At 50.0% G+C, this 24,437-nt stretch overlaps 1 protein-coding gene across 1 annotated transcript in view; it reads left to right on the top strand.

Moving 5' to 3' along the window:
- Positions 1–1,753: 1,753 nt before the first annotated feature.
- COL6A2 (collagen, type VI, alpha 2) overlaps positions 1,754–24,437 on the top strand; it is a 22,805-nt gene continuing 121 nt past the window's right edge. The window contains 27 exon segments of the mRNA XM_009873789.1: positions 1,754–1,862; positions 2,754–3,352; positions 3,936–3,956; positions 4,673–4,738; positions 5,298–5,351; positions 5,468–5,512; positions 5,688–5,714; positions 6,113–6,139; positions 6,242–6,286; positions 7,473–7,526; positions 7,901–7,963; positions 8,202–8,264; positions 9,203–9,292; positions 10,164–10,226; positions 10,625–10,687; positions 10,831–10,893; positions 11,434–11,496; positions 11,915–11,965; positions 12,360–12,395; positions 12,750–12,812; positions 13,058–13,120; positions 13,406–13,441; positions 13,672–13,717; positions 14,277–14,429; positions 14,661–15,113; positions 15,454–15,492; positions 23,929–24,437. The exon segment at positions 23,929–24,437 is cut by the window's right edge and continues 21 nt beyond it. Coding sequence (XP_009872091.1) covers positions 1,757–1,862; positions 2,754–3,352; positions 3,936–3,956; positions 4,673–4,738; positions 5,298–5,351; positions 5,468–5,512; positions 5,688–5,714; positions 6,113–6,139; positions 6,242–6,286; positions 7,473–7,526; positions 7,901–7,963; positions 8,202–8,264; positions 9,203–9,292; positions 10,164–10,226; positions 10,625–10,687; positions 10,831–10,893; positions 11,434–11,496; positions 11,915–11,965; positions 12,360–12,395; positions 12,750–12,812; positions 13,058–13,120; positions 13,406–13,441; positions 13,672–13,717; positions 14,277–14,429; positions 14,661–15,113; positions 15,454–15,492; positions 23,929–24,437 — 2,961 coding nt within the window. The 5' untranslated portion in view covers positions 1,754–1,756.

The following is a 24,437-nucleotide window of genomic DNA, read 5'->3' as shown; positions in this document are numbered from 1 at the left end:
ATTTCAAGATAAATCCTTGCAAAGCCTTGCTCTTACAATATCATTGTCCTCTTGCAGAGAGAGAAAGGTCAAGGAAGAGCAGGAGGGGCAGACCCAAGTATTTAAGTGTAATGTGTCAGCTCCCAATTTGCTCTTTCCATTAGTTTTCTGGACTCTCAGTGTTCAAAAATTGTTTTCGACATCCAGTCTGAAACACACCCTGAGATTTCCATATCACTGTTTTGCAGCAGGAGGTGGAGCTTTAGGGAAAATATCAAATGCTATGAGATTTGTGAGAGAATCACAACAGCTGATAGTGCTTTGAGGGTGATGAAATAGGCTCATTGCCCACCTTAGTGTTGGAGACTCCTTAGGTGGGTAGAGGAGGCTCCAGCAGCCTCCCCACCATGTGTACACTCACTCATAATACCAGGTGGGATGCTGGTGTAGCAGAAGGCTAAGACAGCTCACAGCACAGACGACCCCTCTGAAGGAGATGGAGTGCCTGTGACAAAGTGAAAAAGGAGACTGTGCAGCAGGACCACTAAGAAGTGAAATGTGTCTAATGTTTTCAGCTGCCTTGCCTTTCTGCCCATGTAGAGGCAAAGGCCATGGTGCCTCGTTGATCCAGTCCAAATCTCTGAGGGCTGTAGGCAGGGGCAGTCCTGGGCCAGAGCTGGCTCTGGTTGTCTGTGCTCCTCGCAGCTCTGCCTGGAAATCAGCTCTTCTGCTCAGTGCCTTTCCCACCCACACACATGGCAGGAGGAAGGGAGGGAGGTGGTTAAACTCAGGACGTGGTGATCTGTGAGTCAGACACTTGGCCAAAGCCTCCAGTGCTCTCAGCCTCTCCAACAGCTGATGTCTCCAGCTTCCTCAGCCATCATGGGAAAACTCTCTCTAAAATGGTGCTCTCTGACAGCACGAAGCTGTTGTGTCTCTGAGCTGGAGGGGAAAAAAAGACCCACAAATGACTTTGTAGGGATATTTGCTGAGCTGGAGGCATGTGAGACCCTCAATGTCAGAGGGCTTTGCTGAGCCATGTCTGTGAAACACCTCAAGCTGGTGTTCCTGAAGCTGTTAGATCTCTTGCCCCATCCACCCAGGAGATCTCTAAAGAGCATAAGGATTTCTCCTTCCCCTGTCTAAACTCCAGCCTGAGCACTGTCTCTCCTTTGTTAGCATGTGCACAAGCTTTAGTAAGGAGGAAGGCTGTCACTATCGTAAAGATATCAGCATCACTGATACGAACTGGCCTTTCCAGCATAAAAGAGTTCACTGAACCCTGTGATGCACTGCAGCTTGTAAACTGAAAAAGGATGTGTCCCATCAGGGAATAGATGGTCACCATGTGGAGAGAGGTCTCTAAAGAGATCAGGAGGGAGCTGAGCTGCCTGTATTCTTCACATACCTACCATTTCTCATGCAACTGAGGCAGCAGCTCAGCTGCATTATTAACTTGCCCTCCCCTTGCACTGCCAAGCGACTGAACGCTCTCAGCGACCGTTCAAGCCCTGAACTCTTCCAAGAGCTCTACCCAAAAAGGAAGAAGCACCAACAAAGGAAATTAATTGCTTAGCTTTTAAGTCAATATAAAAATCTACATTAGTGGCCCAGTGGCCCGTCATGATGATGTAGAGGTCATGTTTTTCACACATAGGGTTTGCAAGGGGCATTGGCTCGCTTTGGATCTTCGCAGCAGAGCTAGGAGGTGGTATATCATGCTTAAAAAGTAACTTGTTTTCCCACAGGTATCTAAATATCCAGTGGAACTGCTGAGATGTTCCGAGAAGCCTTTTTTTCCACTCTCCTTTGTGTGGCTCTAGTTCGTCTCCATGCTCAGATTGATGGGGATCGTGGAGATGTCATTTCTACCTCCTGTGCAGGTATTAACTAGTTAATTTGTGTGACTCTCTCCTTTGTAGGCAACAATTTCACCAAAAGCAGTAACCATGCTCAGTTTTAGAGCTCACTTACAAGTTGCTGACAGTGGCACATTACACCTCTCCTACCCCTTTGCACTCCTGGGCAGTGCCCTGGGGCTGTGGTCTGTCTGTAGGGACACTGTCCTCCGCAGACGGTAGAGATTGAAGAGCTGGGGTCTGTCAGTGGTGATATCTCCCAGCTGATTCCATAATAAACACCAGGGAGTCTCCAGAGCTCAGCTCTATAGCTGATGTCAGAAAATAGTCCACTTCGAATTAGACAATTTCAGTGCTTTTCAGTTGCAGTGAAGAGCATGTGATTTACATGTCCAGTCTGATGTTTACACAAAAAATGGCAAGATTTTCAAGACTGATTCAGTAGTGAGCAGATCTTAGGATTTTGAAGTCCTGGGCACTGAAGAGTCTACTGACCTGAACACAGATGTTACAGCTAGAGATAGAAGGGACTTTTTCTTTTTCCAGCATCACACTTGAGTACAATCTTTTTGAAAATGTTTCTAAATCAGAGAGCAAGAGCATCCTGGCAGGCAGGACATTCATTTAGTGCAGGTGAGCAAGAGTCATACTCCTGCTCCTCTTCGTTCAAACCTGGCACTTAGTCCTCAGTTTCCTTATTTCCTCCAACCCAGGAAGAACTAACTTCTGAGTAGTAAGAGCTGCAACACCCATGCAGGAAGCTGAACCTTGAGCCTCTTGCTGTGGTCTTCTCATTTCACAACTCTTATGTGCTGTCCTCTATGTGCTGTCTATAAATGCTTCTTGGTCCGCTTGAAGGGGATGCTGTGGTGCATGACGTGCTCTGGCATGACCTGAATAATTGTCTCCATGCAGAAAAGAGGAACTGCCCCATCAACGTGTACTTCATCATCGACACCTCGGAGAGTGTTGCTCTGCAGACTGTGCCTATCCAGAGCCTCGTGGATCAAATAAAGCGATTCATCCCTGTGTTCATTGATAAACTGGAAAGTGAGCTCTACCAGAACCGAGTCTACATCACTTGGCAGTTTGGTGGACTTCATTACTCAGATGTGGTGGAAGTTTACAGCCCTTTAACGAGCAGCAAAGACATCTACCTGCCCAGGCTGTCTGCTATTAACTACCTTGGCCGGGGCACCTTCACAGACTGTGCTATCTCCAACATGACGGAGCAGATCCAGACCCAGATGGCCTCGGGCGTGAACTTTGCAATAGTCATCACTGATGGCCATGTCACTGGCAGCCCCTGCGGGGGGATGAAGATGCAGGCTGAGAGGGCACGGGACATGGGGATCAAGCTCTTTGCAGTGGCCCCCAGTGAGAACGTCTATGAGCAGGGGCTCCGGGAAATCGCCAACCTGCCGCACGAGCTATACCGCAACAACTACGCCATTACGCAGAAAGACACCCTGGACATCGATGTGAACACCATTGACAGGATAATCCAGGCTATGGTACGGAGTGCCACCTGAGGTGCAGGGAGCAGAACAGAGTGAACAAGAGAAGCAGCTCTAAATGGATGGGGGAGGGAAGCCTTCTGAGCCTCCTCACAGTGGTCTTTGGCAAGGCTCTAGAGAGCACCTCTACCAGGGAAAAGCCTCTGGCTTGTTTCTCTTCCTTTTTTATGTCCTTTCAGCACTGATGGGCCAAACAGTGTCTGCAGCATCTCTGATTTCTCTGGTTCGGTGCTTAACCAGGTCTCCTTGGTTTGCAGCTCTGTTCCCCACCGTGTCTGGCTAGGCTGCCACCCTAGTGCTGGTTCTTGCTGAAGACCAGACCCATACCAGGACCTGCTCCTCACCCTGGGGCATGTGGAAGAGTGCGCAGCACTCAGTTGGGCTCACCATCATGGGGTCCTTGAGGCCCCACCTGTGAGGCACTGTTGATTGGGGACTTTGCTGAGAATGTCTTTAAAGCCATGGCATGTTTACCACCTCCTCTCTCTCAGTCACACACACCTCCAGGGGTGTACTGCTCTTCTTCTATTGGGGCTGACCACCTTAACTGACTCTCTTCATCTTGTTTTCTCCTTTGCAGAAACATGAAGCCTACGGAGAGGTGAGTGAGCAGCATCTCTATGTCATTGCCACCTGACACAGGTGTAAGTTGGCTCAGTTAGAGAAGACCAGCTTGTACTCTGAAGTAGCAAGACAGATTTTGCAGTGAGTTGTGCAGGATGTGTCGCTGCCCACCTGTGGATCAGTGCAGAGCCTGGGGATCCATCCCCTTATCCAGTGGTTAAAATGGCATACTGGTCTCTTCACTTTCTGCCTCCTTCTCACCTGCAATGATGTCAGATCTATCAAATATACTCATTTCATCACTTTGGAGGCATGTTTTATAGGTCATCTGCAAGCTGGAGCTCCTGTCCTGCTAGTATCAGGTGGACAGAGTCTAGCACACACAGTGGGGAGCGATGCTCCAAAGGGCGTGCACGTCTCCTCATAGCTCCAGAAGAGCAAGCCCATGCCACCTCATCAGATGCTTCACATTCTTGTTCTTTCAGTTTGGGCTGAGAGCCAAGCCATAATGAATGTGCTTGTGATGAATTTCTGCTTTTAACTGACGAGCAGCATTGTTCTACATGCCTGTTGCTGCCTCGGCTCTGACCCAGTTGGAGCCATAGTAGTTTTTAGCACTGTGGTCGTGGGGACTGGTATGTGGAGAGCTGTGGTGCAGAGCCAAGCTCCAGAAGCACACTGGCTCAGCACATGAAGCAGCCGGGACGCTGTGGCGCGATGGTTACACCTTTTGATTAATTTGTTGTGTTTCAGTGCTACAAGATGAGCTGCTTGGAGATTGCAGGTCCACCTGGTCCCAAGGGATACCGAGGGCAGAAGGTAAGTCTCCCTGACCTGTGGGAAGAGAATAATGCTAGTGCCTGCCCCAGACACTGTGGGATGCCTTAGATCCCACCGCAGATGCAGCAGCCTTCGCAGGTGTAGCACCCAGGTGGGAAATAATTCTCTGGTGTCTATCTTGGCCCAGGGACACTGCCCCACTGCAGTCAATGGAGCACAGAGCCAGCACCAGTGTCTCCTCATGTCTGTGCTGAGGCTGATGCACTGACACCAGTGTAAACAGGCATCTGATCTGTGACAGCCACAGCCAACACCTTCAGCACCTGAAGACAACAGGAGTGAGGCAGCAGTTGTCTCTGGTTCTCCCACCCTCAAGACCAGAGCTCTTACGTGTGCAGAGTGTCCCACTCTCCTGCCCCCAGATCTGTGTACCGTCCTCCCCACGCAGCCTTTCCCCAGCTTCCCTGAAATAAAGCAGGTCCCACTCTGCTAGCACACTGCCCCAAGCTCTGCTGGAGCAGCCACAGTGAGCAGAAATGGCCGTTTTCTTACAGTCAGCACCAAGCCCTGGCTTACACTGTATTTTTTCTTTCTTTAGGGTGCGAAGGGGAATATGGGTGAGCCAGGCTCCCCTGGACTGAAAGGACGACAGGTGAGTTGTGGGAAGTCCTCATCCCCTCTGCTGCAGCCAGCAGTGCTGCCCCTGCATCAGCTGGGGTAGCGTCTCTGCCACACTCAAGCTAACTCTCTGTGTCTCCTTCCCTTAAGGGTGACCCAGGTATTGAAGGTCCGATTGGATACCCTGGTCCCAAGGTAAGAATCCCATAGCTGGTGACTGAGCTGTTTGCATTCATTGGATTTTGCTAAAGCAGGGGGAAATGCTGCTTATCCCTTCCACCTGCCCCTTTCCCACCTGAGACCTCTGCCATGCACTGCCTCCAGTCCTGCTGAGGCACTAACACAGGGTTTTTCTTTTCTTTTTGTCTAGGGTGTCCCAGGGCTGAAAGGAGAGAAGGTGAGAAAGAAGAGACCGAATGACATGTGTGGGTACTTGGGAGGGTATGAAGGGCGTCTTTTTGTTGCTAAAAGGGAGACTTTAACTGTAATAGGAAGGATAATGGGGAGATTTGAGCAATCTGGTTAAATGGGAGGTGTCCCTGGCTGTGGCAGGGGGAGTGGAACTAGATGACCTTTAAGGTCCCTTCCAACTCAAGCCATTCTAGTACTCTGTGATAACAGACTTATTAATATGCAATTGCAGACATGGTCAGGGACTCCCAGAGGCATCCCAAAGCCTGTCTCCTCCTTCAGCCATTGCTCACAGTCTTGTGAAGTGTTGAAGATTTCATAGAACTAAATGTGTGGGAGGTGATGTAGGCAGGCTGGCTTACTCCTGTCCTCTTCTTTCCCCAGGGCGAGTTTGGATCCGATGGACGGAGGGTAAGAAAAGACATTTTCTAACTTGCATGTTGTTCCAGCTAACAACCCCTGAGACTGTGTTAACAGATCAATGATCCCTTTTTTTTTCCCCCTTGATCCTAGGGTGCTCCTGGTTTGGCTGGCAGGAACGGCACCGATGGACAGAAGGTAACATCCGATTGGGAGCACCCCGTAATTTTGCTCCTGATGTTTCATTTTTTTTTACCCCACCTTGTCTCCACGGGCTTTTGTTTCTTCCATCCCACCTGCTAGCTTTTTGTTCTGACTGAGGTTTCTATTAACTTATTTGCACATTGTTCTGCATGCCCTGTAGAAATATGTGAGCTAGCTGGAGATGAAGGAATTCAGACCACAGTAGTGCTATCCCTCTGTGAGCAAGCTCTCTGCAGGAACCTGGGCTGTGCTGCTGCTGCAGGAGGTGATACTGCTGGATCATCTGGGTGTAGATGCCTCCCCTTGAGTGTTAGTGACCCCTACAGGACATGTACACAGAAAGTTTTGCAGATATTTGGTTTTCAAGGCAGCATTGTAACATATCTGAAATTTCATCTCTAAGCTTGTTCTTAATAATAAAGCCCTAAAGCCAGGTTCAAGTGCCTTGTAACAAAGTCCCTGAAATCCTGTATCCTCTATGGTGGATTTAGAGGGCCAAGACCTCGCTTAGACCTTCATGCTGTCATGCAGTGGGATAGCCTGACTTGAGATTACTTCAGCTGGATTTGTCTGCTGGCCAGCACTCTGATTTTGTCCTGCACTTTCTCGTATACCCAGCCAAGTACATGTGTGAGATAATACCAGTTCCTCTTTCCACTCCTCAAACGCCTGTTGAAGCTCTAAAACACTCAAGTCCTTCAGTCACTACCAGTCTCTAGCAAGGGCAAGCTGTCCAGGCGCTGCTGACAAAGGGGTTTTGGAGCGCAGAGCAAGGCATTCACTGCTTTCAGCATCCATCAGGCAGAGTGGCTCCTGTGAAGCTGAGCCTCTCTAATGTGAGATGCACAACAGAGGACCAGCACAACATGGGTGAACACCAAATACAGCCTCAAGGGACGTGTCCGTCAACCAGGGCACATGTGCGGGGTGGCTGTGCTTGAATTCACACCGACACCCGTGCTACCACTCAGGGCATTTTGCCTGCTTTCTCCTCCTCCGTTTGTCTCTGCACACCACATTCCTGTTTAAGGATTACATTTGGTTTTTAGTCTCCAGCTGATGACAGGTATGGTTAGCAGATGATGTTAAAAACCTAGTAGCTGTTAACCAGAAAAGCTGTGTTTTCCCTTCAGTCACCTACATTTTCTCTGTCTTTTTCTTTTCAATGCTATGTCTCCAGGGCAAGCTGGGGAGAATTGGACCACCGGGCTGCAAGGGAGACCGTGGTGACAAGGTAGGAACGCTTTACTCTTTCATTTGGCACATCAGTTGTATAGCTGCTGGGTGGGTTACACATGTAGAAAGATGCCAACAAGAGGTTACTGGCCCATTTCTCTACTGATTGCATGATCTGATCCCAGGCCTGGGATCTCCAGAAGAGGGAGCACAGCCTCATATTTTTGTGCCTCCTCTCAACGGGCAAGCAAGCTCCCAGTGTCTCTCCCCTCCACACAGAGAGAAGGAATGGCTCCTTTCATTCAACAAGCAACAAGCAAAATCTATTTTAATCTCTAGAGCAATTTTCTAAGGCAGTTGATTTATTCTGCAGGAAAAATTCCTCCTGTTGCCACTGAAATCTGTGTTGTTCTTTGTCCTTTCCCTCCCTAGGGCCCTGATGGCTACCCAGGAGATGCAGGAGACCAAGGTGAAAGAGGAGATGAAGGCATAAAGGTACAAGTACAGAGGTTCAGCAAGCAGAACATGGCCAGAGGCCACTAGTGGAGACAGCTAAACACTTACCTGTTTTTACTCTTAAATCCCTTGCTACTCGTGGAGGCTCTGGGGTCTGGAGCCCATAGGCTCTGGGAACGTCTTAAGGGAAGAGCCTTGCTGCCCCTGCTCCTTTGGCTCCTGCATGGTCTGCAAAACCGTGCTGCAGACAATGACCTTTGCTCTCTGGCTGTTTCAGGGAGATCCTGGCCGACCTGGTCGCAGTGGACCCCCAGGACCTCCAGGAGAAAAAGGAAGCCCGGTAGGTTCATGCAGGGTTCAGGTGTCTCCAGTATCTTACTAGGGTCTGCTCCGTGTGCTGTGGAGCTGGAGTGGTATCAACTGCTGGTCTTGGGGAAGCCGCAGCACAAAGAGCACTGTTTGCCAAGGCGTCCTGGCGATTCTGCAAATTAGCTCACCAGCACGGAGAAAGCACAAGCCCCTGGGTGACCAGCCGAGCTGTGCTGTCATCCACATCCCCACTAGTGCAGTGGGAAATACCACGTGAACCACAGGAGAAGGGACTGTGCAACATCCCTGCAGCTACCCAGAGTAAAATGAGAATGGATCTCGAGTGTCTGTCCAGAGCAGAGAAAAGCAGGCAAAACAGACTTAGGAGGATTTATCTTCCCACTGACCCATTGCACTGCATCTTTCCTTCTCTTCCCATCTTCTCCTGAGTAGAAAGGCCCTGTTTGGCCATGGTTTCCCCTGTGACATGGTTTCTCCTGACTTCCTCAGTGTTTGTGGCAGTGCCAGTGTTGGCAGGATGTTATTGTTCATGTGAGTAAACTTTAACGATGAGTTGCTCAGAGATCTAACACAAGCTTTACCCATGGCACTTGGCCTTACAGCCAAAGGGATTGCCTTGCTGATAGCCAGTTACTTCAGACATAGTGGAGGCTGAAATAGCCCTCTGGCTCTAGGCAGGGCTGGAGAGATTGCTGCAAGGAAGAGCTGACAAGCCCTTGCACTGGTTGATGGAGGAAAGGTGACACAGCATTGCACTGCTCCAAGGCTGGAGCCTGTGCACGTAGCTTTGACATGTAGGCGTGATGGGTGTGTGGAAGCCTAAGTTGTGTGTTCGTACACACATCTGCTGAAGAGTGGGCTGCTTGCCACAGGACAAGACAGGGGGCGGGGGGGTGCTGTGTGCAGCTTGGCCTCTCTTCTGACAGATTGTGTTTCTTCTTCTCCAAGGGTCTTCCAGGCAACCCTGGAGCTCAAGGGCCTGCTGGAAGTAAGGGAAGAAAAGGTGAAGCAGGAGCTCCTGGTCCCAAAGGAGAGCCTGTAAGTGTCTGGATAGTTTTCTGGACAGTGGACACACCATGGGAGCCTGATGCAGCTTCTTGGATGAGTTCTGAGAAAGTGCCCCATTTAGCCTGCCTGTCCTGCCCTCTGCTACCCGCAAGATGTGCAGATGATCACCTTCTTGTCTCCCCATCTTCGTAGAGCAGTGCTTCCATAATCCTAAACCTGATGTTAGCTGTTTAATCTTAGAGAAGCATCCTGTATTCCCACATAACCACAAATACCTCTGTGGATGCCCAGAGAGACCCTTTGGCTCTACTCTAACAAGTTCTCCAAACCTCTGGCTTCTCACAGGAGCCCACACAGTCAAGGTTTGGTGGCTGTTACAGTAAAGCTCTCTGAAGAGGTCAGCATCAAATCACAGCCGAGTCACAGCACCAATGGTGCCATGCAGACCTGAACTAATGTGACAAGACATTGCGAAATCTGGGGAGTGGGTCAGAGGTGCTGTTCTTTGCCAGAATACAGCAGCACGACTCCACTAGTACCAAGAGACCAGAGCACAGCCAAGTTCTGTACCTGTGCGAGATCAGTTGGGGGAAGAAATGTCAGATGAGCTGGAAGTAAAGCAGAATGTTTAACCCTTGGGGAATAAACCACAGGTGTTTGTGGTCTCTGTGGTGACCACCATTCTGAAAGAATGGCTATGACTTACCAAAAGCCAAATGCAAGATCCTCCAAGCAGTGCCAGCATGGGCATCCCTGCTCCCTTGCTACCCGGCACGTGCTCGCTAAGGAGGCAAGGAGACATTTCTTTGGCCAGGAGAGAGAAGACAGGGCAGCCAAGTGTCACTGCTCAGGTAACATCTATCTTTGCATCCCACTTATTTGACTTTCTCTGGCTGCCAAGGGTCGACGTGGGGATCCAGGAACAAAAGGCAGCAAAGGCACTCCTGGGGCCAAAGGAGAAAGGGTGAGTAAAGCAACTGCCCAGACTATTGCAAATGAGCCCAGATGCACAGGACTGGGCGTGTGAGATGTGCTACTGCCCAGCCATGAAGTGTCCCAACACCAGAACTGGGAATTGCAGAACCCAGTAGGCTCCGTATGTGTGCTCTGCTCCCACTGTGCCCGCTGCCTGCCCTAGTGGCAGCAGGTATATCCTCTTCCAGGACTTGATCCAGACAGGGGATGAAGGACAGAAGAGCTCAAGAGACATGTTCAGAGGGCACACTGCCCTGACACTGTGTTTCAAGCCAAGAAACAGATTTGTGAACAGCATCATGCCTCCTCACCCTAAGGAGCGCTGCCATGCACACAAACAGCATTGAAGACATCCCTGACCACCAATATTTTTTACCCTTCTCACAGGGAGATCCTGGTGCAGAGGGTCGTCGTGGCCTGCCCGGTGAGGTTGGAAGCAAAGGAGCAAGGGTAAGCATGGAGCAGGGGTTGGTGACAGCCAGGAGGGAGGGAGAGCACTGCTACCTTCTGGGACAGCTCACCCAGCTTTCCTTATTATGAACACCTACCTGTACGTGCCTCTGTATGTTCTTGCATCTTGCTTTGCTTTACAGGGAGACCAAGGTCTACCAGGACCCCGAGGCCCTTCAGGTGCTGTAGGAGAGCCAGGGAATATAGTAAGTCATCCTTGGGCATCTGCATGACTGTGTCCTCCCTTGGTGGTGAGAGCTTGCCCTACTGATGTGAGCCAGCTGCGCCGTCCCTCCTGAGTGGAGCCTGCCTGACCTTTGCTCAGGGAGGCTCAAAAATTAGCCCAGAGGTTTCTGGCTAGCCTTTGCCAGGGCAAGGAGAAATTGCAGGACCCTGCTTCTCCATCACTTCTAGTCTCAGGTGTTCCCCTGACAATGTGGAAGGGACCATGTCACAGTAAGTCACAGGGAGAGGAAATGGGGCCCCCATTTGTCCTGGATCAGTGGTTAATTCAGCACCCCGCTGTGGCTCCACGGGATGCTGAAGCCCAAGTGCTGAATCAGCCCCTGTCACAGTAACCTCATTGGGAGGGAAGATGGTCTCACAGCATCATCTCAAGAGCTGGTTTCTCCAGCACAGTCCTCTGTGCAGCCAAGGAGGTGCAGGGAACATCCTTTAGTGGCAGACCCAGCCCTAACCCATGACATTCATCCACTTCTTCCACTCTCCCCAACACTATTCTGCAGGGATCACGTGGGGACCCTGGTGACTTGGGCCCAAGAGGTGACGCTGGACCACCAGGACCAAAGGTAAAGTACCTGAATGTAACTTTGCATTTGAAAGGGTATTTTAGTTGACCTTTTTTATTGTTACTAAAAGAAAGGCAGTTTTCACTGCAGAAACTTGTCTGCCTCAAAAACAAAATAGCTCAAACTGGAGCCTACCCTTGGGACAGAGATATGGATCTTGCTCTGGCCAAGGGAGTCCTGATTGCACCTCTCACCTTGCGCAGATTCAGGGTTGTCCCTGGCATGCGACATCACTAAGACTGTGCAAACCTTGCTTTGCACAGCTGTTCCAAATGGTTCAGGGCCAGCTGCAGGAGTCACAGCTCCTGGTGGTTTCTCACTCCAAGAGGGGATGAAAATGGCTCTGGCTGTCACCAGCATTGTCAAGCCAGAAAGGCTCTATTTGGTTTCTGATGGATTTTTATTTTTTCTACCAAAGGGTGACAGAGGCAGACCTGGCTTCAGCTACCCTGGACCCAGAGGACCACAGGTATGTATGACTTGTCCCATGCAGACAGATGCACCACAAGGAAGTCCATTTCAGTGGAAGCTGCTGTTGGAGCTGAGCAGCCTGGAAGAAGAGGGAAGAAGCAAGAAGAACCATCAGGGTCACAAAAATGCGGAGCCTGCAAAGCAGATGGTGGGGGTTGAGCGCTACCATTGAGCCTGTACGCAGCTCCATCAACCTGACGGCAGAGGTGCTGGGCACACCAGCCGCAATGGTGGTGATGGGGCTGTGGCTGCACTCACCACCCCAACCATCAGTATGAGGCTACACCAGCTGTCCAGCTTTGTGCCTCTCACTGCAAACTTCAGATATGTGCATGCGTGGTGTGGGGCTGGTACTGGTTGGATGTTGACCTCTCCCTTCTCTCCCTTTGCAGGGTGACAAGGGTGAGAAGGGGCTGCCAGGACCCAGGGTGAGTGTGTTTGTTGCCTGGTTTTTTTTACTGACTGAAATACCAAGCAGCCATCGCCCAACCCTCTGGGTGTGTGGCCAAGAAGCCTGTCCTGCTCACAGCCTGGATGTTCCCCGCAGCTGTGGAGCCTCCTAAGCCCACCTCCTTTTGAAACCATCTGAAATTTGCTTTGCAAAATTTCTCTTTATTCTTGGTTAATGCCTATGTAAACAACCTTTATTTGCTCTGTGCTGAGCTGCCAGTTTAGACGATGCTCTCCTGGCCCAGGCAGGCATGTGTTTTTGACAGGCTTAGAGCAGTGTTGCACATCCATATGTACTCCGTGCCAGATCTGTTTCTCCTTCCTTTGAGCAGGGAATAAGAGGTGAGCTTGGACCAAAAGGAGCGCAAGGGACCAAAGGAACGAAGGGAGAACCGGTAAGCAGATTTCCCACACTGCCCATGACATGAGCGTCCCCTTCCCACACCTCTGGCAGGCGTGCTAGGGACAGCGCTGCTGCTCTCCTGCCTGCCCTGTGTCCCCAGGCTCAGCAGTGACAGGCTGGTGACCACACTCAGCAGGGCTGTGCCTGATGAGGGTGTCAGGAGGAGCCCCGAACACCAGCAGCTGCATCACCAGACTTACCAGGGAAATACTTGACCCTTCCTTGTTTCTTCCCCAGGGTGATCCTGGCCCAGGAGGGGAGCCTGGACCCCGTGGTCCAACTGGTGAACCAGGCTCTGAGGTACAGTACCATGACATTGTGTCTGAGCAGGTGCTCCAGCTCCTCCTCTCCTCCCCACTTCTTGATTTGCAAAAGCCCAGCAGACCCTGGCAGGTCTCCCCACAGCAGGGCTTGCTGGAGGGGACGCCAGCTGCCCGATGTGCCTGCTGGCTCCCTGTGAGGCTTCCCTACCCTTCTCGTGGCAGACCTCTGCATAAAGGCATGTTTTTGATGCTGTGGCATCTAGTTCCCAAAAAGGGAACTCATGGGAAAGCTGTGCCTGAAATCTCTCTTCTTTACTTGCAGGGGAGCCCTGGTCCACCAGGAGATCCTGGCCTGACTGTAAGTAGCACTGCTCTGCAGCCCTCTTTGGGAAACCATGACTTTGCTGTGCACAGCCTGAGAAAAAAACAGGGTGTGAGATCGTGCCACTGACTGGCTTCCCACAGGAGGGGGAAAGATGGGAGGGGATGCCTGGGTGGGAAGGGAAAAGGGAGCCTTTCCCATAGAGGGCACAGGTGCTGCACAAAGGGGGAGAGGGAAGTATTTACCCTGCACCCCTTTGCTGGCAGGACTGCGATGTGATGACCTACGTGCGAGAGACCTGCGGATGCTGTGGTGAGCAGATCGTTGCCTCTTCCCCGGGCAGGGGAACAACCACTCAAAGGATGAGGAAGGGGGATCACCAGATGCTGCCTCCTTCTTCAGGATCTCCCTTGAGGGGCCTTTGCACCATGAGCTGTCCTTCGCACTGAGTCGCTGGCGCAGTGGGCTCTTGTCCGCTCTGCACAGCACAGCACCCTGTAGAAGCAACACCATGGGAAATCCTTCCCCTCTCACCCCAGTCCCTGCCCACACTGAGGGTGGTGGCACTGCAGGGGCAGCTTGTCTTGTCTCCCAAAATTTAGCTCTGCACTACAGAGTTGCATGGTCCAGATGAGAGGATAGAGTGTATTACACAGGAAGATTAGAAAGGTTTCTTTTGATATATGTCAACAGAAGGATGCATGTAAAATCCTCCTGTGCTGTCAGCTGCATGCAGCACCACAAATCCTGTGGGTGCTTGATGTGGTGCTAACTTTATCCATCTTTCCATAGACAATCTCTTCTGCCCTGGTGATTCTTGTTTCTGCCATTGCTGACCTTTGTGTTTTCCTCCTTCCGTCCCTCTCCACAGACTGTGAGAAGCGCTGCGGTGCCCTGGACATCATGTTCGTCATAGACAGCTCAGAGAGTATTGGCTACACCAACTTCACCCTGGAGAAAAATTTTGTTGTCAATGTGGTTAGTCGGCTGGGCTCTATTGCCAAGGACCCCAAGTCACAGACAGGTCTGTGTGGGGACAGAGAAGGGCATGGGGAGAAGAAAGAGTCTTGGGTCTCTCCATCTTCCGCATCTGTCTGTAGTTGTCCTGAGCTGGAATCCATCTGTCTGGCATTTTTGCAGCATTTCTGCTTTTCCCATCTCTGTAGGCCAGGTCTTTGCTGATGTGAAAGTTTGCTGACTTTCTCCACTTTTCACTAAGGACATGAAGCCAAGTAATGTGACGCTTCATTGGCAGGTGCCCGTGTTGGGGTGGTGCAGTACAGTCACGAGGGGACTTTCGAAGCCATCAAACTTGATGATGAGCGCATTGATTCACTGTCGAGCTTCAAGGAAGCAGTGAAGCGCCTGGAGTGGATCGCGGGAGGCACGTGGACACCGTCTGCCCTTCAGTTTGCCTACAACAAGCTCATCAAGGAAAGCAGACGAAAGAAAGCCCAAGTGTTTGCTGTGGTGATCACAGATGGGCGCTATGACCCCCGGGATGATGACAAGAACCTAGGGGCTCTTTGCGGTAGAGATGTGGTCGTCAATACCATTGGCATTGGAGACATGTTTGATCAGCCAGAACAGAGCGAGACCCTGGTCTCCATTGCCTGCAATGAACCCCAGCGAGTCCAGAAGATGAGGCTCTTCTCAGACCTGGTGGCAGAGGAATTCATTGACAAGATGGAGGACGTGCTCTGCCCAGGTCTGTTCCTGTCTTTGCACTGCTTGTGGAAGCTGGGTTTTCTGGCCCCAGGGTTTATGGTGGGGGGAGTATAAGGTGCGTTGCAGTGATTGCAGAGGCACCGTGTCCCAGCAGATTGGCCAGTATCTAATGAGTTGGGTCATTCATGGTGGGGACTGACCTTTATGTAGTCCTGGATAAACAGTCCTTCCTCAAATGTGGGGCAGCCCTTTGGGGCAGTCCTTCAGAGTCCTTTCCCCTTGGAGGAGACCTCTCCTTGCCACCCTGACTGGGCAAGCTGTGAAGGGGAGATGGCAGTGGCAGCACATCACTCAGTTTTCCTTGTTTCTTTTCCTTCCAGATCCACAGATCGTCTGTCCTGAGCTGCCCTGTCAGACAGGTAAACATTACAAGTGACTTCATATCAACTGCACAAAGTGGTAGGTCTGAGGGGAGAGTGCATAAGACTCAGGAGTGGGAGCAGGGTATGAAACTGTGTTCTTTCACTTTGGATGGCAGGGGTTTGGGAAATAGCGTTCTTCTGTATGGGGAAAGACTCCGGGTTTTCATCTCCTGCTCTTTTCCTGCCTGAGTTCTCTGCACAGGTAGGTATGAGTGTGCTGTGTTAGCGCACCAGCATGACTCAGTCCTGATACTTCTTCCTGTCCCAATTCTTGAGAGCCACCAGGTTTTGACCTCCAAACTCAGCAATTAATTTCTCACTTGTTCCATATCTCTATTATACATCAAGTCAAAACCCACTGGCTAAACTCTGCCACTTATGTGACCTTTGAAACACTGAGCCCGACCTGCAGCACTGGGCAGGATGCTCCTTGGGAGTGACAAAGGCAGAGCAGGGGATAGGAACTGTTTGGAAAATGACACCATAGTGGACCCAAGGCTTTGGCTTCTCTAACGCTGGCTGTATTTACTTAACAATTAACTCAAGGTGTTGGATTAAAGAAAAAAGGCTGTAAGGATCCTCTGGTATACATGAGACAGCTGCTGTTTGCTTTAGGTGGCTTTACTTAATCACATTTTGCTTGTTAAGGGGCAGATCTGCAACCTGAATTCCTAGAGATCCTGTCTGAGTCTCTGTGCCTGTTTAAATACAACAGATGCAGTGTTTGCTGATATACGCAAATCTTATAGGGGACAAAGTTTTGCCAATCCTTGCAATTTTTATTTCTACTCTTGCCATGAATGTTGTTGTGAAAGTCTGCAGTCTAAACTCAGTATTATGCAGAGTATCAAATTTTACTTTCAAACAAGTATTAGAAGAATATTTTCAAGGATGTATTCCCATACAAAGCAAAGGAAAACTGGTGGCAGGGTGCTCAGAAATATGAAGACCGAAAAGCTCTAATTATTCCCGTCTAAAATTTCTCGCTAATATTTTGAGTATCTGCACGTGGCCGTGCAGAGAGCACAATGTCCAGCCGTGATGCTGAGCTCTCTACACAGCCTCCTTTGCAGTGTCCCCTTGAGGAACTTTGTCCTGTGGATCCACGTACAAGGAGGTGACTTCCCTGTGCCATGCTGGTGACTGCTCTTCAAAAGTTTTGGTCTTTGCAGCCTCACCGTTTCTGAGGAACACTGCAGGAGAGAGGCAGACCCAAGCAGTGGCACACTCATGTTTTCCTAGGCTTGGGCCATCACCGCCCTCCAAAGCAAGACGAACTTGGCAATCCCTTACTTGTAATGTACTTGGGTGTTTCTGTTGCTGATGCAAGGTGAGAACAGTTCACTGGTACCTGACAGTCCTGGGGACCAGAACATGATGAGGAGACATCTGAGGGTCTTCTCTTGGGTAAATCCCTCAAGGGATGCTGTAGGTGGGCCAGGTCAAATGCAGGCCCCACACCTGTGCCCCAGAGGATATGGGAGGTGGAGTGACACAGCTGGGTAGGCGGGGGCCTCCTGTGAAAGTGCCAGTACACCCATATTGGCACTGGAAAGAGTTGTCTTGGTGTGCAAAGATCTGTGCTAGGCCTGGTAGACCAAGTGATGCCCAGGGATTCAGGGGCCTTTGGACAAAGCATTTTCCACCTATCGCGCCAGATGCATTGCTGTCATCGTTTAGGAGGAGCTGCGATGATCACACTTGCCTAGTGGTAAGGGAATACATTGCATTGGATAGGATATAAGAAATGTGACAGAGCCTGGGGCTTCTCTGCTCAGCGCTCAGCTTCCTCTCGTTCTACAAGAATATCTCAAGAGTTGGTGCCAATTCACATGCAAACCCTTTGGCTGGAGACAGTGCCCTTCAAAGGGTATGTGAATGAGCTTCCTGCACATCCGATCCGCGTGTCCAGTCACAAACAGGTCAGACAGATTCACGACAGGGAGACAGCTACACTCAGCCCTGTTCTTGGCCCTGTGGCTGTCAGAGTTTCAGTCCTGGCACTCAAGGAGCAAATCAATTGCTCATGCCGGGTACCCCAGCCTGGGTATTGCCAGCAGAGCATAGCGAGGGACAGGTTATTACAGCCCAGCTTCCTCCCTGCTGCCTTGCAGAGCTAGGCACATCACCACTTTGGATTCACATCTGCAGCTGAAAGCATGCTGCCCCAGAGCTTGGCCTGAAGAAATCCAGGTTCTGTTTCCAGGGCAGGCCCTTGTCTTTCTGTTACCGCCCATCGATTTCTGCAGTGCTAACAGGATGCTGGAGTGTTAAGTGGGTTAAATGCTGAGCAGACCTGAACTGACCACTTGCTTCAATAGAAACTGCATGATGCTCTCTAAGGCTCTTCCTAACCCATGCAAAAGGCTTTGCTTCGAGCTTTGGGATGTTATTTGAATTTAAGTTCAGCACAGCCAGGTGAAGGTGGAGGCTCTTGGGGTCCTGACTAGCCTAGACATGGCACAGGAACATTGCACAGGAGCACTGCACTCTGCAGGGCAGTGACTGTAGCCAAAGCTCCGTGGGCTGAGTGCCAGGCAAAGAGATCACATAATTACATCCCTTAGATGTCTTTCTGGCTGTACAGCATCATATGTACAGTTTGAACAAAGCAGAGTTCAAAGCTACGCGATGGCTGAATGCCATGTGCCAAAAGAAGTTGCACCCTGTGGCCCTCTTCCTGAGCACTTCTTTTCCTCTGTGCTGGATGACTAGAAAGGAACTGGGCTAAGGTTTCATGTAATTTTCTGAGTTCTCTTGGCTGATGTGTGATTCCAGTACAAATCCCACGGTTCCTCAGACATAAACGTGGCAGAAAGATTTAAAATCTGGCTTTGATCTCTACTTCTCTGTCCTCGTTAGTTCTCTTCTTCTCTGGTGCAGTGCACGTAGGAAAGCCAGGTAGCTTTCAGAGACATAGCCATTGCTAGCAAGCCCTGAAAATATTCTTTTGACGCTCACTTGCAGATGACAGGAACCCTGGGGACGTAAACCCACTTATTTTCCGCCCCATGGAAGAGGGAGTCAACATAGATTTCCCCAGCACCATACATTCGATCGCCCAGTTCCTAAACTCCACGCGGGAAACCCAAGACCCCAGCATGTACACCCAGCTGGTGGCCACTTTGGCCTTTACCGCCGAAAAAGCCAAGTTTGCCACTGGAAATGAGCGGCAAGAGTGGATGGACTTGTTCATTGACACCTTCAAAATGGTGCACAGTGAGATTGTGGGTGACCCAGAAACTGTGCTAGGGCTTTGCTAACATCTGTCAGAGATTGCACGAAGTGGCTGGAGGCAGAGGTTGAGGGGAGGTGGTAATCATTTCTTGTCGAGTGCCTGTTTGGCAGAAGGGACAGGTGCATTGGTAGATGCTTTTAGTTTAGGAGAAACACAGGCAGTGAAATGCCTTGGTGGCTGGTCAGCTGCGGATGTGACACAAGGGGCAGTCCTCTCTGTTTTGCCTGGCTGATGAGCATGGCAACTTTCTCCAGCGACGTCAAGAGATGCTCTTGCTTTGCCCACTGCCTCTCTGCAGAGGAGCTGTGTTACCTCGATCTCTGAGCCAGCCACACTTCTTCCCTCCCACTCTGCTCTGGCAAGTTTGTGTGCCCCAGCCCTCAGCCATGTGCCAGCAGCAGGCTCCACCAAGGAAGCTGCCAGCACGAGCGTGGCTGAGGGCCAGAGCAAGCTCCTCGTTTGCAGAGATCCTAACTCTGTGCTTTTCCCATGCTTTCCTATGCATGTATTTGCTGATCACTCCTGAAGCATCTTCTGCATCCTCTCACTGGGTTACCCTGAAGGGTCCCTTCAGGTTCTGCAAACCATTTGTGTGGCAAGATTGATAAAGGAAGGTGCATCTCCTCTCACCGCATCAAGTGTCTCAACCATGCAGTGGGCAGTTGGGGATATCGAAGGGAAGGAGCAAAATGTTCTATACAGGGGCCATGCCTGCCTTTCCATTGAGAGCAGCAATAACCCAGGGAGGGCTTCTCTTAAAAGCTGTATGAGCTCTCTGTGCCTTTTTCTCTGCTTATACATTTGTGTTTCTTCTGTCTTAATTAGCAACATGTACCTGTTCATATCCAAGAGGAAGAGGCTATGCAGAGCCAGGCAGTCCAAGGCAAAAATCCATGACTGTGCAGTCAAACCTCTGTGATGTGTTATGTGAGCTATTGAAAAGCAGCTGTTTAAATGTGATGTAGTATAGCCCATTCAATCCATACCCAGTGCTAGTTTGGTTCAGAGAGACTACAGACCCACTGCTTGCACTGCAGCTCTGTCCATTTAGACAAGGAGTGATATTTGCATGAGCTCAGCTGCCCCTGGTTTTCTCAAAAAGTCAGGCGATTGCCGTCAGAATAGCTACTGTCCTCTCAAGCCATAGGATGAGAAAATGGCATTTTGTGTGGAGACTCAAGAGTAAAGTGTTTACTCCCAGCAAGTGAATTTTGCAGCCTCTCTGACATGGCATTATTGCAATAAAGTGTACTGAGCAAATGTCATATTTGATGGACAGGAGGGAGATGTACGGTCTTCAGAAATGTGGTTGGGCTGTAACGTTTCCAGGTGTGCAAAGTGGAGCCACTTGCCAAGCTCAGGCATGGGAATTGGTATGAGGAACTTGTTGACATTGAATTTACTGTCGTGTTTTCTTCCAGCTCTGCTTCAACATTTGGGGCTTACCTGTCTAGGCTAGAAGCCGTCTGGCGACAGGCTCACAGGGAAGGTGTTTATGTTCACAGTGCATGAGCACATCAGATGTGCTGCCCAAAAATAGTCTTTCTTCAAAGGTTGCACCAGTTTTTTCTCCCAGTCTTTGGGAGCAGGTAGCTCAGAGAACTCTGCTGTGGGCGTATAATAGAGAGAAAAGAGTTCAGAGGGTTTTACAAGGTGTCCTCCACATTTTAGGTGAAGGCAAAAGGGATCAGTCTGTGTCTGAGTCCGTATATGAGTATCGGGTCATAACCCACATATTGCAGATCATCTGTGCAAAGCCAAGCTCCCTACTCTGTTTTGATTTTTAACCCAGAGTTAGCATGTGAGTTAGCCTGCTCAGCGGCAAGAAGATTGAACTCAGAGTAGCAGAGCTGCTCCAGCATGATACTAGAGGAAAAGCCTCCAAAACCTACTGATTTGAAGGGAGCATCTTAGGAACAAGATGAGGATTCGGCAGGACTTCAGCAAAGGGGGTGTTTATTTAATTTCATCACACACTGGCTGTTTATTTCGTTTCCATTGTAAATATTTCCCAGCAAAGGAGTGCAATACTGGAAACAATTTTTTGCCTCTAAGAAATGTTCAGCTCATTATGGAGAGAAAAAACCCTAAACACTGTCTCTGTACCTGAGCAGTATTTGTGTTGACCCTTGTCAGACAGAGGCAAGTGTGTGTAGTGTTGTTTTGCTGACATAATCCTGGCTAATTCCTCTCATAAAACCAAACAGATTTCATCACAGAAGCAATTGCTTCAGTGAAGCTCTTGGGCAAAGGAAGGACAGAGATAAGGGACTGCGGAAACGACAATCCACACCTCTCGAAGACACAGGAAGGGTTGTGAAAGGGCAAAGCCCCAGAAAGGGCTGGGTGCACAGTCCCTGTCTCGCTGTCCCATCCACCCCCACTGTCAACACTGTAAAACAATAGAGGAAATACAAGTTACCCAGGTTTTAGAAGAAGCAGGAACAATCTGTGGATGGGTGGGGTTACTCTGCACACGCACATGACCGGTGGGGCTGCTAATGGCAGGAAAACGGTATTTCTGCTTTTTGTGCTGCCTTCTTTAAGACATCCTCACCTGTGTCCTAGCACACGGTAGGCAGTACGGTGAGCTACAGCTGTTCATGCCTTGCTGTGAGCTGCAGGACCAGTGATCAGTGCAACAGTTTAAAGCATGACATGGAGATTTTAGTTGGTCTAATTCCGGGTGGTATCTCTGAGAATTTACTTCCCAGTTAAGGACGAGAATCTTGTTCCTTGCTGCGGCAAAGGGCTCTTGGGTCCTCAGCCTCTCACAAATGGGAACAAGCTGCAATCAAAGCACCACACTGAACAGGACAAACCTGAGGTTTTCCTGCACTGCTCACATCTATGCGATGTTCCCACGGGAAGACTCATACGTAAAGACACCTTATCACCCAGCTCAGAGGCAGCGCTCTCGGTTCGTGAGGGCTGAGCAGTGAGAGCAGTCTCGGAAGAGTGCTCCTGCAGCAGAGGCTGCCTGGAGAGCTAGATGTGTGTTACGCTCGCTGAAGCTCCATGGATTGGCGCTGCTCTCAGCGGCGGTCAGCTAGCTCTTAAGTTTTCCTTTGGGTCGTGCGGGAGGGCAGGTGTATCTTGCCTGTCATCTGAAGAAACATAACTACCTGTAGACAAGCACTGAAGGAGGCAGACTGGTAAAACTTCTCCAACACAATATGCAGCCCTCACTCCCACCCACCCGCTTCCTTCTGCTTTTGCAAACCCCTGCCTAGATTTTGGACTGTGCTCGCAAAGGGCAACCTGCCCAGTTCTTCCTGCCTTTCCCCCTCCACGACCTGCCCAGAGCAGGTGAGGTTCGGGAGTGCAGGCACTGCCAAGGCAAAGTCAAAATATCCTGGTGGCAGTAGCGCCTGCATGCTGGGAACCGCAGCATCGGTGTATCATTAGACAACGTTTCTGAAGGAAGGTTGGGCAGAGGTGAGTAAATACCTTTATTGCTTTGAAGGAGTGGAGTGTCACAGCTGAAGTTCAAATGCAATGTTCTGAAAGTTCATGCGAGAAAAAGCATTACTTGGAGATTGGTTTCTACTGCAGTCAGAACTGGCATTGCAGAAGTTTGCAGTAAGATGATGTACAGTCAGCACCATTCAAGGCATGCCATTGTTTTACAGTGTGAACTAAGGAGAAATGCCAGTCTACAAAGCCAGAGAACCCGATACTGGAACAACCACAGACTTCTGCTATGTCCAACAAATTAGATTAAACCACAAGTACCAGCAGAAGTTCCTGCATTGGGTTTGACTGTTTGATCAGGGGTGGTACTGGTGTCAGATAGTCTGTGAGCTTTATGATATGCACAATGAGAGCTTCTGATTAAATATATGGTGCTGTTGGATTCGTAAGGGACGCCGTCTATGTAGTCTCAAGAGGGCATGTATTTGTTTAAAGTGTAGCTTCACTGTTTGCTGAGTGTTGACTACACACATGTACTGAACAATGATCCGTTTGTTGCTCAGCTCACGCAAGGAATTACAACAGTTCAGCATTCCACCATGCTAAATCCAGGTATAGCAGCGTTTAGCACTGAGGAAGCACAAGTTGGATTTGCTTATAGTGTGTAATTTCAACCTAAGGAGGTAATCCTACCCCAGCAGTTACCCTTTGTTGCCAGAAATGGGTGCTTAAGCCGGGGCTGCTCCAGAATCTCATATTCCTTTGCCAGTCATGCCACATAACATGGCATCAGCTCCAGGACTTCACCCTTTTGAAATTCAGTCTTAGAGCCGCAGAACTGCTTGACGGTGATGTGGCCGCTGCCCTGCTGCCAGCTAAAGCAGGTACGTCACAGAGTGATACTGCCATTGCAATGGTATTCCTGCCTAATGCTCTCAGGAGAGAAGGAAACTCAAAAGAAGAAAATTCAACAGCGCAGAAGCAGCAGTTTTTCTCAGAGAAGCAGTGCACATGGAGGAACACCAAGTGTAATATATATAACTACTGCAAAGGGACAAAATAATGGTCCCTAACTAACAGCTGTCTCCAAAGATGGCTGTTTTCTTCTCCCTTTTTTTTTTTTCTGAGCTCATTCACTGGGTATACACTTGCCCACTTGCTTGCTGTGGACAGATGCTGCTCTGTGTGACTGAAGAACAATGTTCCACTGTATTTCACTGAAATATTAGTCTGTTATATATTATAAAAGCTGCTTTACTGCATACAGGTGAATCAACAAGGGTAGTCTTGTTTTCCAACCATATGACCCAACCTTTATAAGCTCTTTGGGAATTAGTCGTTGCTGATTAAACTAATCTGGGTGAAAAGTATGAAAATCACTTTCTCCCTACAAATCTCTGTGCAAAGAACAACTCTGGAAGTAAACCACTCTGTTGAAGTAACTGAGAGATTTGCAGATACCATCTGCCGTTGGTTTCTGGATATTCCTCTTACAGATAAGGGCTGGAAACTGCAGTAAGAAGGTGGATATAATTCTGGGACTGAAAGGCACAGACCTGTCAAATCTCATGGTCTGTCAGAGGTCCCAAAAGTAACATTTGTTAATACCTAGTGCCCAGGAGCTAAGGGCATCAGAACCAACTGCAGAGACAGGCTTTGGCAACACAGTGGGGCTCATCTTTGGACAAAGATATGCAGAGGCAACTGCAGCCTGAGGCGAGCCCTAACCTTACCCTGCAGGTGTTCCTATGCTGCCAACACTTGTCTTCTTTCCCCCGCAGAGCTTGCAGTGGCCCAGTGCACACAGCGCCCTGTTGACATCGTCTTCTTGCTCGACGGCTCTGAAAGGATCGGGGAGTGGAATTTCCACAGTGCCCACCGCTTTGTGGAGGAGGGGGCCCGCCAGCTCACACTGGCCAGGAGCAACAGCGACAACATGAACGCGCGGATTGCGCTGCTGCAGTACGGCAGTGAGAGAGAACAGGAAGTGGTCTTCCCACTGACCTACAACCTGACAGAAATCTCCAGTGCCCTGGCACAGATCAAGTACCTGGACTCATCCTCCAACATAGGGTCAGCCATCATACATGCCATCAACAACGTTGTGCTCAGCCCGGGGAACGGGCAGCGACTCGCTCGGCGCAATGCTGAGCTCTCCTTCGTCTTCATCACTGATGGCATCACAGGGAGCAAGAACCTCGAGGAGGCCGTCAACTCCATGAAGAAACAAGACGTCATGCCCACAGTAGTGGCTCTTGGGAGTGACGTAGACATGGATGTCGTGCTGGAG

This window comes from Apaloderma vittatum, unplaced genomic scaffold (genome assembly GCF_000703405.1).
Source record: "Apaloderma vittatum isolate BGI_N311 unplaced genomic scaffold, ASM70340v1 scaffold6567, whole genome shotgun sequence".
Lineage (NCBI taxonomy): Eukaryota > Metazoa > Chordata > Aves > Trogoniformes > Trogonidae > Apaloderma > Apaloderma vittatum.
Note: the sequence above shows the minus strand (reverse complement) of the source record. Positions and strands in the feature narration are given on the sequence as shown.